Source organism: Cyprinodon tularosa, unplaced genomic scaffold (assembly GCF_016077235.1).
Source record: "Cyprinodon tularosa strain WSP-4 unplaced genomic scaffold, ASM1607723v1 ctg3, whole genome shotgun sequence".
Classification (NCBI taxonomy): Eukaryota; Metazoa; Chordata; class Actinopteri; order Cyprinodontiformes; family Cyprinodontidae; genus Cyprinodon; species Cyprinodon tularosa.
Window position 1 is genome coordinate 2,111,044 of NW_024039007.1, and position 13,089 is coordinate 2,124,132.

General features: G+C 36.9%; 1 protein-coding gene across 2 annotated transcripts; it reads left to right on the plus strand.

Annotated features, from left to right (window-relative positions):
- The first annotated feature begins 356 nt into the window (after positions 1-356).
- Positions 357-12,843, plus strand: prox2 (prospero homeobox 2). Of its 2 annotated transcripts, XM_038291378.1 has the most exons (6): positions 357-479; positions 1,716-1,806; positions 1,885-3,282; positions 7,323-7,430; positions 8,634-8,828; positions 11,637-12,843. In XM_038291378.1, the coding sequence occupies exons 1-6, from the start codon at positions 370-372 to the stop codon at positions 11,802-11,804; spliced, it is 2,070 nt and encodes a 689-aa protein (XP_038147306.1). In that variant the 5' UTR covers positions 357-369; the 3' UTR covers positions 11,805-12,843. The 2 variants fall into 2 exon arrangements, with proteins under 2 accessions (XP_038147306.1, XP_038147305.1); XM_038291377.1 differs by having other exon boundaries at positions 1,716-3,282.
- Positions 12,844-13,089: the final 246 nt, after the last annotated feature.

Below are 13,089 nucleotides of genomic sequence, written 5' to 3' on the forward strand. Positions count from 1 at the left end.
TTTCAATTAGAATAAGGTATTTTGTGAAAGCATCTCTCGTGTATGAAAATTAAATTTTAATCTTAAATATAAAATACATGTTTATGTCTTTTTTCATATGTTAAACACAAATGGACATATGTTATATTTTACCAGCCAAGACATAGATTGTTTCTTTTAAAAAAAATTATTTTTGAGCTCAATAACAGATTAACTCAGATTTTTTTTCTTCTTTTTTTTTAAATAAAGTTTGTGCATATAGGCCTATTTATTTACATTTTATTATCAGATTCAGGTCCGTCATCTTTAAAACTCCTTAGTAAAAAAGTATAAGTGTAACAGTGTCCTCGGGGTGATGAGACTCCCCTGTAGACCTCTAGGTTTTTGTATATGGCCACGCCCATGCATTCATGCCTGTGCTTTCATTTACGCCGCGCTCTCTGCAGCCTACCTCCAGTCTGCGCAGGCCATCAGCTCGGCAGCACGTCCCAGCGCAACAGGTAAGGTCCCATCCGCGCCGCTCTGAGCCAGCTGTGGTTAGGCTGAATAAATATGTGCTAAAGTGCATGCATGCAACTCTATTCGCTTCTTCAAGCATGTGCGTTTTTCATTGCAGGAGAAATATTTGTCTTCCTTTGTGACTAATTTGTAAAATACTATTTGAACTTGTTTAAAACATATTTAAAGCCTGATGACTAATTTATTAAATTTTTAAACCTTTGAGTTTAGTTTTTTCTGTGAAAAAAAAATCCTAATTTAAATTATATCATTATAGTTTTAAAGGTGATATATATTTTAATACACAGTTTACATTTTACTTCTATTAAACTGCAATCTCTATAATCTTTCTCTTTTGTTAGTACTAAAAAAACAAAAAAACAAAATAACAGCTGGAAATTAATTAATGTGAAATTACTCTGTTGTTTATGTTACTACTGCAAATAATACAGTAAATAATAAAAGGGATGATGATAACAAGAATAAAATCTTCTTTGTTCAGTGTTGAAAATATTTTATTCTGTTGTAAAAAAAAAAAAAAAAAAAGGGATATCCAAATATAATAAGACAGTGATGAGTTTCTCCAACATGCATTATCTTTAAATAGTAAACGTTACATCAAAAAGTTATTAATAAGACTGAAATTGTTAGATTTTTTTTTCTTATCACTTAACACACTTTTCTTTTTATTACAAAATAACTCTGTGATATAGAACTAAGAATCTGGAGTTTTATTATTGATAAAAAAAAAAAATACATTTATAAATTAGAATTCTAATTACAAGCTGTTTTGTCAAATGTGTTAACTACGGCTCATAGTGCTTCTTTGTGTTAACTGTATTTACAAACAGAGTATGAAAGGATGCAAACACTATTCCTTTAATGTATTATTTGTCTTTAATGAACTGAAAATATTTACGTTTTTGCAAATTTTTTCAGACTACATTTTATATTCTTTTACAATCTCCCTTTACTGAATACATACATATACATTTCTTAGCTGTACTAATGCAATGCATTTTTATTTAAATTGTCTATGTAAATAATTTTGTTTTTTAATTCCTTGGGAATTTTCTTTAAGTACAAGTTAAGAACAGCTATGAAAATGACACATATTGTTATTAAGAACAATAGAACACTAGTATATGTTGTTAAAATGTTTATGTTAATGTTTTGCATTTACTTTCATCTTATTATTTTTGTCTTTTCAATAAAAAAAATAAATAAAATATCCGCAGTGTGACGATCAGCGTGAACATGAACCTCAATCTTCCAGACCAGAACATGCACAGCTCAAGCGAGGGCTGCCTAGAGGACGACAAACCTGAGGTAATGTTGCCCTGCATCCGTAGAAACATGTTTGAAGAGCCGTTGGCCTCCTTCTCAAACGGATCCATCATCTCTCAGCTCCTCCGCAAGACAATTCACAACAAAAGGGCGCTGGATGATAACCATTTCTACCTCTCTGGTTCTCTGGCCGCTGCCGACTCTGGCCAAGAGGACCAGAGCAGCATCTCCTCACAAGACAGCACTGTAGAGGCCGTATCCCCAAGTGAGTCCGTTGCCGCTGGAGCCAGCCCAGAAGGACAGCATCTCTTGGCAGATCATCTACAGGCCAAGAGAGCCAGAGTGGAGAACATCATTAGGGTCATGGCTGGTTCTCCCAGCAGTAGGCAGCTCTGTGAGGGTGAGAGGTCTGATACAGAAGCCAGAGAAATTAGAGAGGCCAGAGAGTCCTGCAGGGAGAACAAACGTAAGCAAAGGTTGCCTCAGCATCAGGAGCACAGTACTGCAGGATGGCAGATGAACAGAAAACCAGGTAGCAGCAACAATGACAAGTTCAACACCAAGGAAGAGGAATGCCACAAGTTAAAGGAACAGCTGCACAGCATGCAGATGCTTCTGCGTCAACTCCAGGAAAAGTTCCTACAAGTTTATAGCCAAGAAGAAACAGTTTATGAGGCTGGAGATGCAGCAGGTGTGGAGTCTGAGCATGAGATCCTCAAAGAAAGTGCAGACGTCTGCTACGTAAGCTCTGAGGAGCATCTTGAGGCAAACAACAGTACAGTGACAGCACACTTTAAGGACAGGATCAAAGCTGCTGATTATCAGGCACACCAAAGGAAAAACCCGAACTTCCAGGAAACCCTGAAGCAGGAGCTCTCCAAAGCAGTAAATGATTGCATTGACAGGGTTTTTAAAAAGGCGTCCTCCACAGATACGGACATGTCTCCTCAGCAGCGTGTCTGCTCATCTCCAGAGATCCAGATCAGCCTGGTTGCAGACAGGAAGAACACGCCCCCTGATTACTCCCACGCTGAAGAGACTCCTGTAAAATCCGGATCCTCAGAATATTGCGAGAGCACCAAGGGTCAAACCTCACAGGACCAGACAGAAGCACTTTCACTGGTCGTCCGCAAGCCCCCAGTGACCCAAGGGAGCTCAGTTACTCCAGCAGTGAAAAGGCCTTACCCCATGCATCAAACACCTTTCCAGTTCAGCTACACCCCACCTCTCCACGAGAGCCACATCCTGGAGCACCTTCTCAAGTATGGGCCCCATTCCAATTTTGGCACACTTCCCTGCATAGCCCCCTCAATGGACAGGACCTCCCCGGACTCAGTGGACCTTTCCTGGGATGCCATGGCCATGAGATCTAAGGTGTCATCCAGTCACTTCAACCACCACCATCGCCCCTCCCCCATGGGAGCGGTGGCGGTTGATGGACTGTGTCTGCCCCATGTGAAGATGGAGAATGGCGAACTGCAGAGCCTGGCTGATAGAAACCCCTACATGTCTCTCAATATATCCTTTATTTCTAGAGAGTTAAAGAAGAGCAACTGAACACTTCTTGATTCTTTTTAAGTTATCTGACATAAACACAGACTTCAAATAACTAGTGGGACTTTTTGTAATAAGCACCTACAAAGTCACGCCTAGTTGTAGTAAAAAAAAAATTAAATATGTTTTTTACATAAATAGGTCAATACTTGGCAGACCCACTTTTGACTTAGCTTCAGATCTTTTTATGTAGGTCTCTACCAACCTATTTATTTTTTTTCTTTTCTTATTTGCAAAATAGCACCTGAAATTTAATTAAGATTTAATTTCAGGTGGGAAAAATATTTTGCAAGGCAGTTAACAGAATCTCATTTAACTTTTATGAATACAGTAAAACATATAGTTGCTTGTTTTTTACGTGAATTATTGCAGCTACAATTTGGAAGCCTATTTTATTTTATGTAGCCTCAAACTGCATAGCTTTCCATCTAAGTATTTTATTAGATATTGTTACAGTTTATTGTGAAAGGCTTGAGGCCACCTGTTTATTTAGCAAAAAATATTCTATATGCACAATGTTTTCCCTTTATTTAGACCATGCTTTCTATTCTTTTAGTGCATCCATTTGAACAATTGCTGGTCGAGGTTCACTTCAACGCGGGCAGTTCCAGCAACAAACTTCAAGGAGAATTTTCCCTTTGATCTTACTAACCTCACAGAAAATTATAGCATCTTCTTTAATCTGAGCAGAGTAATGACTTTAAGTCTAGAGAAAGACAAATAAAAAGGAATACAAGGCTTTGATAAGAATTGCTGGGAACAAAAGCCAATTTTTCAAAGGCAGAGAGAGCTTCAGTCTCTGTTTCAGGAAGCATCAGGGGTTTTTTTCCCCCTCAGACTTGAAAAGGTGCAGGATCTATTTCTCCGTCATCAGAGTGATAGGGGTGCATCTGAAAGGTCACATGTGAGTGCTGGTGGAAACCACAAGTGCTTCCCAAACATAACACTTGAGCTCTTATCTTGAGCATTTGTTATTGAATACATTTGATAGACTGAGAAGAAAACGACTGTCAGAAGTTGTTTTATAAGCAGAATTTTTTTTTACTATATCTCTTGCATTACTATTTAAATAAGTTCCATCATCCCTAAAAAATACATTCCTTAGGTTCCTTCATTATATAGTAGTTTTCCTCAAATAATCCCATAGGTGATGAGTTTGAGTTGTGGTCATGTTGCAAGGATTTAGAGAAGTATATTGCGTGGTGCCTTTTAGGATTCACTTTATCTTTACAGAGCAGAGAGCTCTGCTCCTCTTTGAACAATGCCACATAAATCTTTCATCCATACTTCCTTATTTCAAAGACAGGGTTCCCTCATAAATGTGAGGTGTTGTGACCTGATAAGAAGATATTATGACCTAAAGGCAGTGAAGTATATAAAAAGAGTCAGAAGCACCTTTACCTCTTCAGCAGGACAATTTTGGGATAGAATTAAATATGTCTAATATAATGGTTTCTTGATAATTTTAGTGAGTAGTGAAAGAACTAAGCTATTCAGCTTAGACATGGGCCTTTAATGGATGGTATCATAATAATTGTATGGCAGTCCGTAATATAAATATCACGGCATAATGGAATTAAAATTTGAAGTTAGAAGAAAAACAGGAGTGCATTTAATCAGTGTTATTTAAAACAGAAAAGCTATATTTTTTCCTACTGCCTTTGGCTAAATGTAGTTGCAGTATTCACATGCAAAAAAAATCTGCTCTTTTTTGGGAGAAAAAAAGAAATCTAATAGGCAGTTTAGAGGTTGTTTAATTTGGGTTTATATCCTCAGGTATCCTGCCGCTCTTGTCTGCTGTAACATTAAAACGCAGTAGCTTGATAGGAGCAGTGAGATTGTGGTTTCGCAAAATGATTTTCCATGAGATTTTTAAACTTAAATTTTATTTCTGGTCATTTTTTTCTTGATGTTTGTTCCTGCAAGTGAAGAAAACATCTATCAGTCTCCTATCTGGCTGCTGACCTGCAGTGTGCAGCGGGCAGAGATCGCAGAGGGTTAGTGCTTTGTTACTGTGTCCTGCATCACTCTGTCTGGCATCGAAGTTGGAATATTTTCCTGGGCTAAAAAAAAAAAAAGCAACTATCTAAAACCTTGGCTTACCTTGATTTGAGAAAAAAAAAGCAGAAGAAGAGAAGGGGTTAAAAATATATATTGCCTTGCAAAAGTATTCATACATTTTTGCTGAAGGCCATAACCTCAAAGTATCCCAATGGATAGAATCTGTAAATTAAAATGTCTAGACACAGTTCTATTAGAATTAGGCCTAAATTTTGATAGGGTCACCTTAACACATAAACAGGCTGACCAAAACCATCAAAGTCCTGCTCTGGCTGTTTGTTTACTACTGTCGTCAAACTAGAAGGTGAATTTTCCATCTGAGGCTCAAGTCTTATGCTTCCTCTAACAGAGTTCATCACAGCATTGCTTTGTATTTAGCTCAGTCCATCTTTCCACCATCTCTGACCAATATTTATGTCTATGAATAATATTTCTACCTTTTGGTTCTGCTATCATATTTTTTTCTATTTGGTCTATATGTTAAATGGCTTTTATATGTAAGTTAATATGTTTCATTTCATTCATTTAGTCCTGATCTGAGCAGAGAAGCTTCTTCTACATCTTTACTCTCTCACACCTTGTGGAAAAACTCCAAACTGGAGATTTTTTGCTTTCTTTCAAAGATCCAAATATAAGTGCATGACTAAAAGCTGTCCTGTTGAAAGATTCTCCTATTTCATGTGTGGAAGAAAGGCGTTATTGCAGAGCTAAAATAGGCTTATTGGCTGCTTCTCTGATGAATCCTTTGCCAGTTGGCTTAGGTCTACGGCCATATTTCATTTGTCATACTCCGTTTCACTGGTTAAACAATCATCTGTCAAATGTTCAAAGCATGACATAATGCACACTCACAAAATATTTCACCCAATTCATCTAATTCCCAGTTACTTGTTTTCCTTATAATTTCAACCTATTAGAGAAACCTTACATGATATATATTAATTTGTTTAGTATAGCTTGTTTTTCTAAATACTTAATTGTTAGGTTAATGAAATGAATAATATTCAAAAAATACACTTTATTTCACAAAATGATTGTGCATCATATAAGATTTATTTTATTGGTGTGTTTTTGAATTATTCATAAAAAAGTAGAAGGGAATTTCGTATGTAGTAAAATTACATAAATCTTAAGATTTGGGTGAAATATTTTTTATTTGTGTATATAACTTAATCCTGCTTTAACATTTGTACAACTTTCTACGTGACATTTCTGCTGGGTTACTTTGACTTCACTAATCTTCCTCAAGAAAGCTCTCAGTTGGTCACCAACAGCTGGATTTCTGCTGACATTGAGTAATATTCATTTAGACTTATTAACCAATTAGATATAGATAAACTCTTATTATTAATCATATGTTTTGAGGATGATTTTAACATATGGGTTTCAGACTAAGGTGATTCAAATTAAAATTAACACCACATTTTTCAGATTTTTGTCCTATTTAACAATTATGAATCTCTTTGTATGAGTCAGTGGAAAAAAAACTCTTATTAAAATGCATTTAAGCTTATTTTGTATCATGTAAAATTGTAGAAAAGAGATCCTAACGCCTTTGAAAAGTGCTATATATTATTTATCTAACAGTATGGCTGTTTTAACTGTTAAGAAAAAACAGCAGCATATGTCGTCTTTAAATCCCCCCACTTATATCCAGGAATCAGTGTCCCCTTTCAAAACATTTCAATACAAGCTGTCTTTACTCGTAGCCATGAAGTGCTTGGCACTCTAATTAAAAATCCCTAATCTAATTTGTAATTCTGTTTTGCCAATAAGCGCATGTTAGGGTCATTATTGACTTCCAAGTTAATGCCGAGCTGTTCTTTAGCAAAATTCAATTTAGCCCTAAGATGGAAGCAACACGATCCTCTCCTCCACTATCACTTTGCACTGGGTAGTGTCGTTGGCTTTAATTTTCAACTTTCCTTAACACCGACTCGAACATCCAGGAAGGCCTCACTCCAAGTCATCTGAAGAAGGCCAAGCTGATGTTCTTCTACACCCGCTACCCAAGCTCCAACATACTGAAAACTTTCTTCCCTGATGTCAAGGTAAAATGCTTACTGCAAAAAATATATACACAAAGTTGTTTGACCTGCTTTTTAACCTCCAGTGTCTACCTGTCAGCGTGTGTTTGGGATAGAAATAATCAGCAGTGTGTCGGAGGAGAGAGACAAAAAGCGCAGAGGGTTTAAATAACAAAGCCGCTGAGCTGCTAGTTTGTCCTGGGGGCAGAGGGAGATACAGGGGCATTCTCTCTTGGAAAAAAAGCCTCTCCAGTCAGCAAATGGAGTGACAAAGGACTCTCTAGACAAGGCATTGCTATTGAGTGTCAACACAGAGTTGGTATTAGAGACCTTTGCAGATGTGGCGAGGCAGTCAGCTGGTCATAAAGACAACATCCTGTGTGTTTTTTTTAGACCCTACCCTGTTCCTTTTATTTTTCTTTCTTCTGCTGTTTTTCTTTTAACCCTTTTATGTGGACCATCTCCATCAGTTTTCCTCCCAGAATCTTCCATGCCATTCTCTTTTCTATCTCTCTCTGGGATCCAGGCGCTCATGTGGGCCTCTACCTCTCAGATGAGCTGACCCTTGGGTCAGAAGGGGGGATGCTTCTGCTGCTGCAGCCCTGCGAACGTCTCCTCCTTGCCTGCAACCCAACGGTGGGAAGTGGCACCAGACAAAGGGGCACATAATCCTAGTGTCTGATTCCATCCTATCAGCCGAGTCAATGAGAGGGAAGCTTCCTTCTGTCCTTATGTGCTTTTGCTTTCTCATTCACCACACCAGAGAGAAGAAGCGTCTTTGATGCTTGCCCAGCCCTTAGGCATTTTTTTTTTTCTTGTCTTTCTGGATGATGAGATAGAATAACAGGACTAATGTCAAGACTGAGTTAAAAAACACAAGCCTGACAGATGTTGTTTTGCTCATTCGTGGGAAGAGATCAGAGCAATTAATATCTTAACATGACTGACTTAGTGGCATGTTGACCTACAAATATGGTGGATTTAAGAACTGTGAAAACTACCGTTGAAAAATATTACTTATATGACTAAACTAAAAAAACAAAACAAAGAAGTCTGCCCCCAAAAATGTTGTGATGACAGTCATTTTGCAGCTTTAGAATATAGAGGACCACACTCCATTTGGACACGCTGTCTAACTGGAGTAAACTTTATAATCTAAAGTGCAAAAGTCTTGCAGGGAAATACAATTAATTTATTGTGGCTATTTTTTTTTTCTTCATTTCCCAGTTCAATCGCTGCATTACCTCTCAGCTGATCAAATGGTTCAGTAACTTCAGAGAGTTTTACTACATCCAAATGGAGAAGTTTGCACGCCAGGCCATTGCTGAAGGCATCCGCGATGTCAAAGAAATTACTGTCAGCAGGGACTCTGAGCTCTTCCGGGCGCTGAACATGCACTACAACAAGGCCAACGATTTTCATGTAGGTGTCACTCAGCAGTCATCACACAGTTAATGTTGTGGTTCCTTTTGTTTGGCTGTGCAAGAAAGTTCTATTGTTTTTTTTTTTTTCTAAATAGCTAGTTGTGGTTAGCACTATTGAAACCAGTATTAGAAGTTAAATCGTGGTTGGTTGAAGAAAACAAGGCTCGGTTGGAGTCTTTGCATTTTAATGCTTAAGTGTTTTCTGGTACTTCTGTTCTATGTCCAATTCACTGCAATTTTTTACAGTTGGCTGTGGTGTGGGCATATGGGCATCGTTGGTTGTGTTATTTGTCTCTGTGCAGTCCCTGGGATAATCTGTGCAATAAGGTTTAATACAGAAAATTTGATAAATGAAGCTGCTGCAATAAACCCATATGTAGACCTGTTTCAAATAATAGTGCAAAGTAATGTGCACTTTTGAAGTAAAATAAATAATGATACATAATTTCCAACATTGTATTAGCATGAACCTGAACAGTGTGGGCTGGATATGCATTTCAATGTTTAATGCAAAGGCAAGTCTTTACCAGCTTTACATATAAGTTGACTGTCATTTCTGCCTTTAAGCTCAACTTATTTATTTATTTTTATTTTTTTTACAAAAAAGCCCACTTTTAGTTTGATTAGATGCACAGCTTATGGGAAAACTATTTCCATATTCAATTTCATATATGACCTTTGGCTGTTTTCTGAAGCCGTTGAGAGATTATCTTCCAGGGAAACTTCTATTCGGTTCCAACCATATTGAATCAGCTCTGACTAGTTTCTCTGTCCCTGCAGAATAACAACATCCCCACAGGATGAGGCTGTCACCACCATGCATCATTGTGTATATTGTGTTAAGCGTGATGTGTTGTAATGCTTTTCTTTGATGCACAGCATTTTGTATGCAGTATAGAAAATTCAACTTCATTCTTCTTGTTGCTTAAACAATGTTATTCTTCTTTCAGCTCTTCCATTGAGGACAGATTACAGAATTAATTAAATATACCAGCTCAGTGTGAGCTGTAGGTCCTTGTAACTTAATAAATCATCTGACCCTACATTTTAAGAGGATGAAAGGAATTTGAATACAAATGCAAGTAATACTTTTCAGGTTTATATTTGCAAACACTGTTGAAAAATATGTATCCCTTTCCTTTCAATTCAGTGTTATACTTTACTTAGTGTCTGTCTATAACATAAAATGTAAAAAAAAAAACATGAAAAAATTGTTAGTGGCAGAGGGTTTCAAAGGGTGTGATTGCCATGCCCTTGGACTATCTGAGCTGTATTCTATATTACAGAAGTCAAGTTAGTGTGGACATGTTTGACTGTGTTGGTGAGCTATTAGTGTCATCCTGCACCTGTGGCTGGCCAGCTCTTACTAGCATTATCCAAACTCCAGAGTGATGCTTTATCAAACTGTGGGAAGAGGAAGCCACAAAATCCTGCTAAAACAACTCAGGATTAGAGGACCTGCACGCCTGAGTGGGGCAGAGATTGCTACTGATGCGGAATGCTGAGAAAGATGCTGTGGATTCCGATGGAGAAGGCTATGTGGTGGGAAAGGGATGTGTCCGTTTTCTTTACCTTGGGACCAAGACATTCTTTCCCAGGGATGCTTTTGTGTCAGGAGATGAGGGGAAAGAAAAATAACTAATGCAAACAAGTGTTGGGCAAATTTTGCAAACAAGTTCAGGTTTTCTTCCATTAGTCTTTGCATTTAAACTTAATTTATTGAGGTGGTTTCATGGAATATTATGTAGTAATACTAGCTCTACCACAATGTGAGCAAAAATCTTTGACTTTTTCCCCATATTCTCTACCCTGCCTTTCATACACACACTAGATCTTTTTCAATTAATTTTTTTAACCTTTTTTTTTGTAATAAAAACTCTGAAAGATGTGACTTGCCTTTGTATTTAGTCCCCCTGCGTCAATGCTTTGTAAAACTACCTTTTGCTAGCACAACAGCTGCAAGACTCTAACCTATTGGCTCATCTAAAACTTGAAAGTTTTGCATATACTTTTTTTTCAAAGTAGCTCAAATTCTGTTTATTTTTTGTCTTTGTTTTCCAAATGTTAATGCAATAATTCATCTATGATTAAGTCTTTGATTTGGCCTTTAAATTTTTTTGGCCCTTTAGCAACTTTTTTTTTTGGGTTGGCTAAATTTCCCTTCATCCAGCTTCCCTATCCTCATGGAAGAAAATATGTTCAGCATGGTGCTGCACTCAGAATGTTTCAGTATGAGAATTGAGCTGTCACAGATATATTTAGTGGTAGCTTGCTTTTACATGATTAACACCTTATTTATGGATTTTAAGATTACTTGTTGTCTTGTCAACAGATTCCTCCTTTTGAGCTGAAGCTTTCTGGGACTCCTTTGGAGATCTAATAGCCGTTTCCTCTGTTGAATTTAGACCATCTGTAAAATATATGAACCTGGATTTCATTTAGAGGTGTCAGAGTAATTAATTATTATATCTCTGATATTTACAAATCAAACTAATGTTTTGTTGCTTGAAGCTTAGCATAAAGTCGTATTCCTTGGTGGTAGTTACTGTAGGCTCAAGAAAACAAGGCTTTATAATGAAAGAGACTTTCAATTGAAGGTTAATGACTGCTGCGATGCATTTTTAGAACCTGTTCAGAGTACAAAGAGAAAGGCTTGCTTTCATCAGCCTGAGTGTTTGAAGAAATGCTCTACTGGTCCTCATTCTACGTTTTTAGAAAAAGCAAATATGAGACCGTTTGGTCGCAGGACTTTACATAAAAGCTTCTTGAACGCTTCGATCCAATCATAAAATATCCTGTTTTCCAGGTTCCCGACAGGTTCCTGGAGGTCGCTGAAATCACCCTGCGTGAGTTTTACAACGCCATCTCTGCTGCCAAAGACTCAGACTCCTCTTGGAAAAAGGCCATTTACAAGGTGATCTGTAAGCTAGACAGCGAAATCCCAGAGGAGTTCAAGACATCTTCCTACCTATAGATTTGGGTTTTTTAAAACTTGTACAGATGATTAGGATTGTGATTTGTCTTTTGACAGTGTTACTTCATTTCTTCTGGTATAATTTAGTGAGGTGAAATATAGATTAAAGACATTTTAAAAGAATTGTATCCCAAATGTGAAATTTTATGCTCTGCTTTGTTAAAATTAGAAAATTAAATAGATATCTTTTTTGTTTTTGATGGTTTTTGTGTTTGTAGCTGTGTTAAAAAAAATAGCAAAAAGATGTAATCATTCATTATCTAGTTTATCGCCACTCAATGTGGATAATAGTTTGGTTTCTGTTTTATCCTAAAGATCTTTATCTAAAGCAAAGATACATGCACTGCTGTTTTTTTTTTTTTTGTTGCATAATTTATTAATGTTCTTTCTGTATATTGTTAGCCTGTCTGCTTAGTGTTGTATTGGTTGAATGCAAATTACATGTGAAGGTAAAAACTCTGTCTTATAAACAATCATATTTCACAAAGAGGATGATTGCTACAATTAAAGATGCACTAAATTATAAAGAAATAAAAGTCTGTGGTTTTATTTTAAAAAATAAAATAAAAAGGAAAACATCAGCACATATTTAGAAAGACCAACCTAGTAAATGTTTTTAGCAGTAAAAGCTTTATGAGTCCTGCTTCCATTCCCCTAAGGTGCCTCTAATCCACGTTCAACGACCAGCTGTTAAACATTGCCCGAACTATGCCATCACATTGTTCACGGAAGCCAATTCAAGTCAACTTTCTAAGGCCTGCATTCATTGTGCGGCCGTTGCGGATGTGGACAACTGCCATGTCTTAAAAACAGCCACAATGCATTCCCTCCTCATGACTAATGCCCGAGGTGACCTCATATTGCGGTTGTGCCACCAAAGCAAAATTCCAGAAACCCTGATGACTCTTCTTCCAGCCTCTGGATGAATCAAACTCATGCTAAAGTTCAGTAATGACCCATACGGGGATTCCTTGATATTTTCTGTTTTGAAACATGCATATTTTTACTGAAATGATAAAATAGTTGGTAATAAATTGTCTTCATATCATAACTGGGAGTGTCTTTAATTTGTATCAGTCTGAGAGAAATAATTCTGCTTTCTTACTCAATTCGTCTATTGTACTTTACAAAAGGTTAATAACCATTTGATCTCATTTATAATTTGTCACTTGAAAACATCCTCACATGCTTTCATGTATGAGTGAACAACATAAAGCATTGCATAAGTTTAAAGTGAAAGGAAGATATAATTTTTTTTTTTACAATAAGAAATGGTTATTGCAAA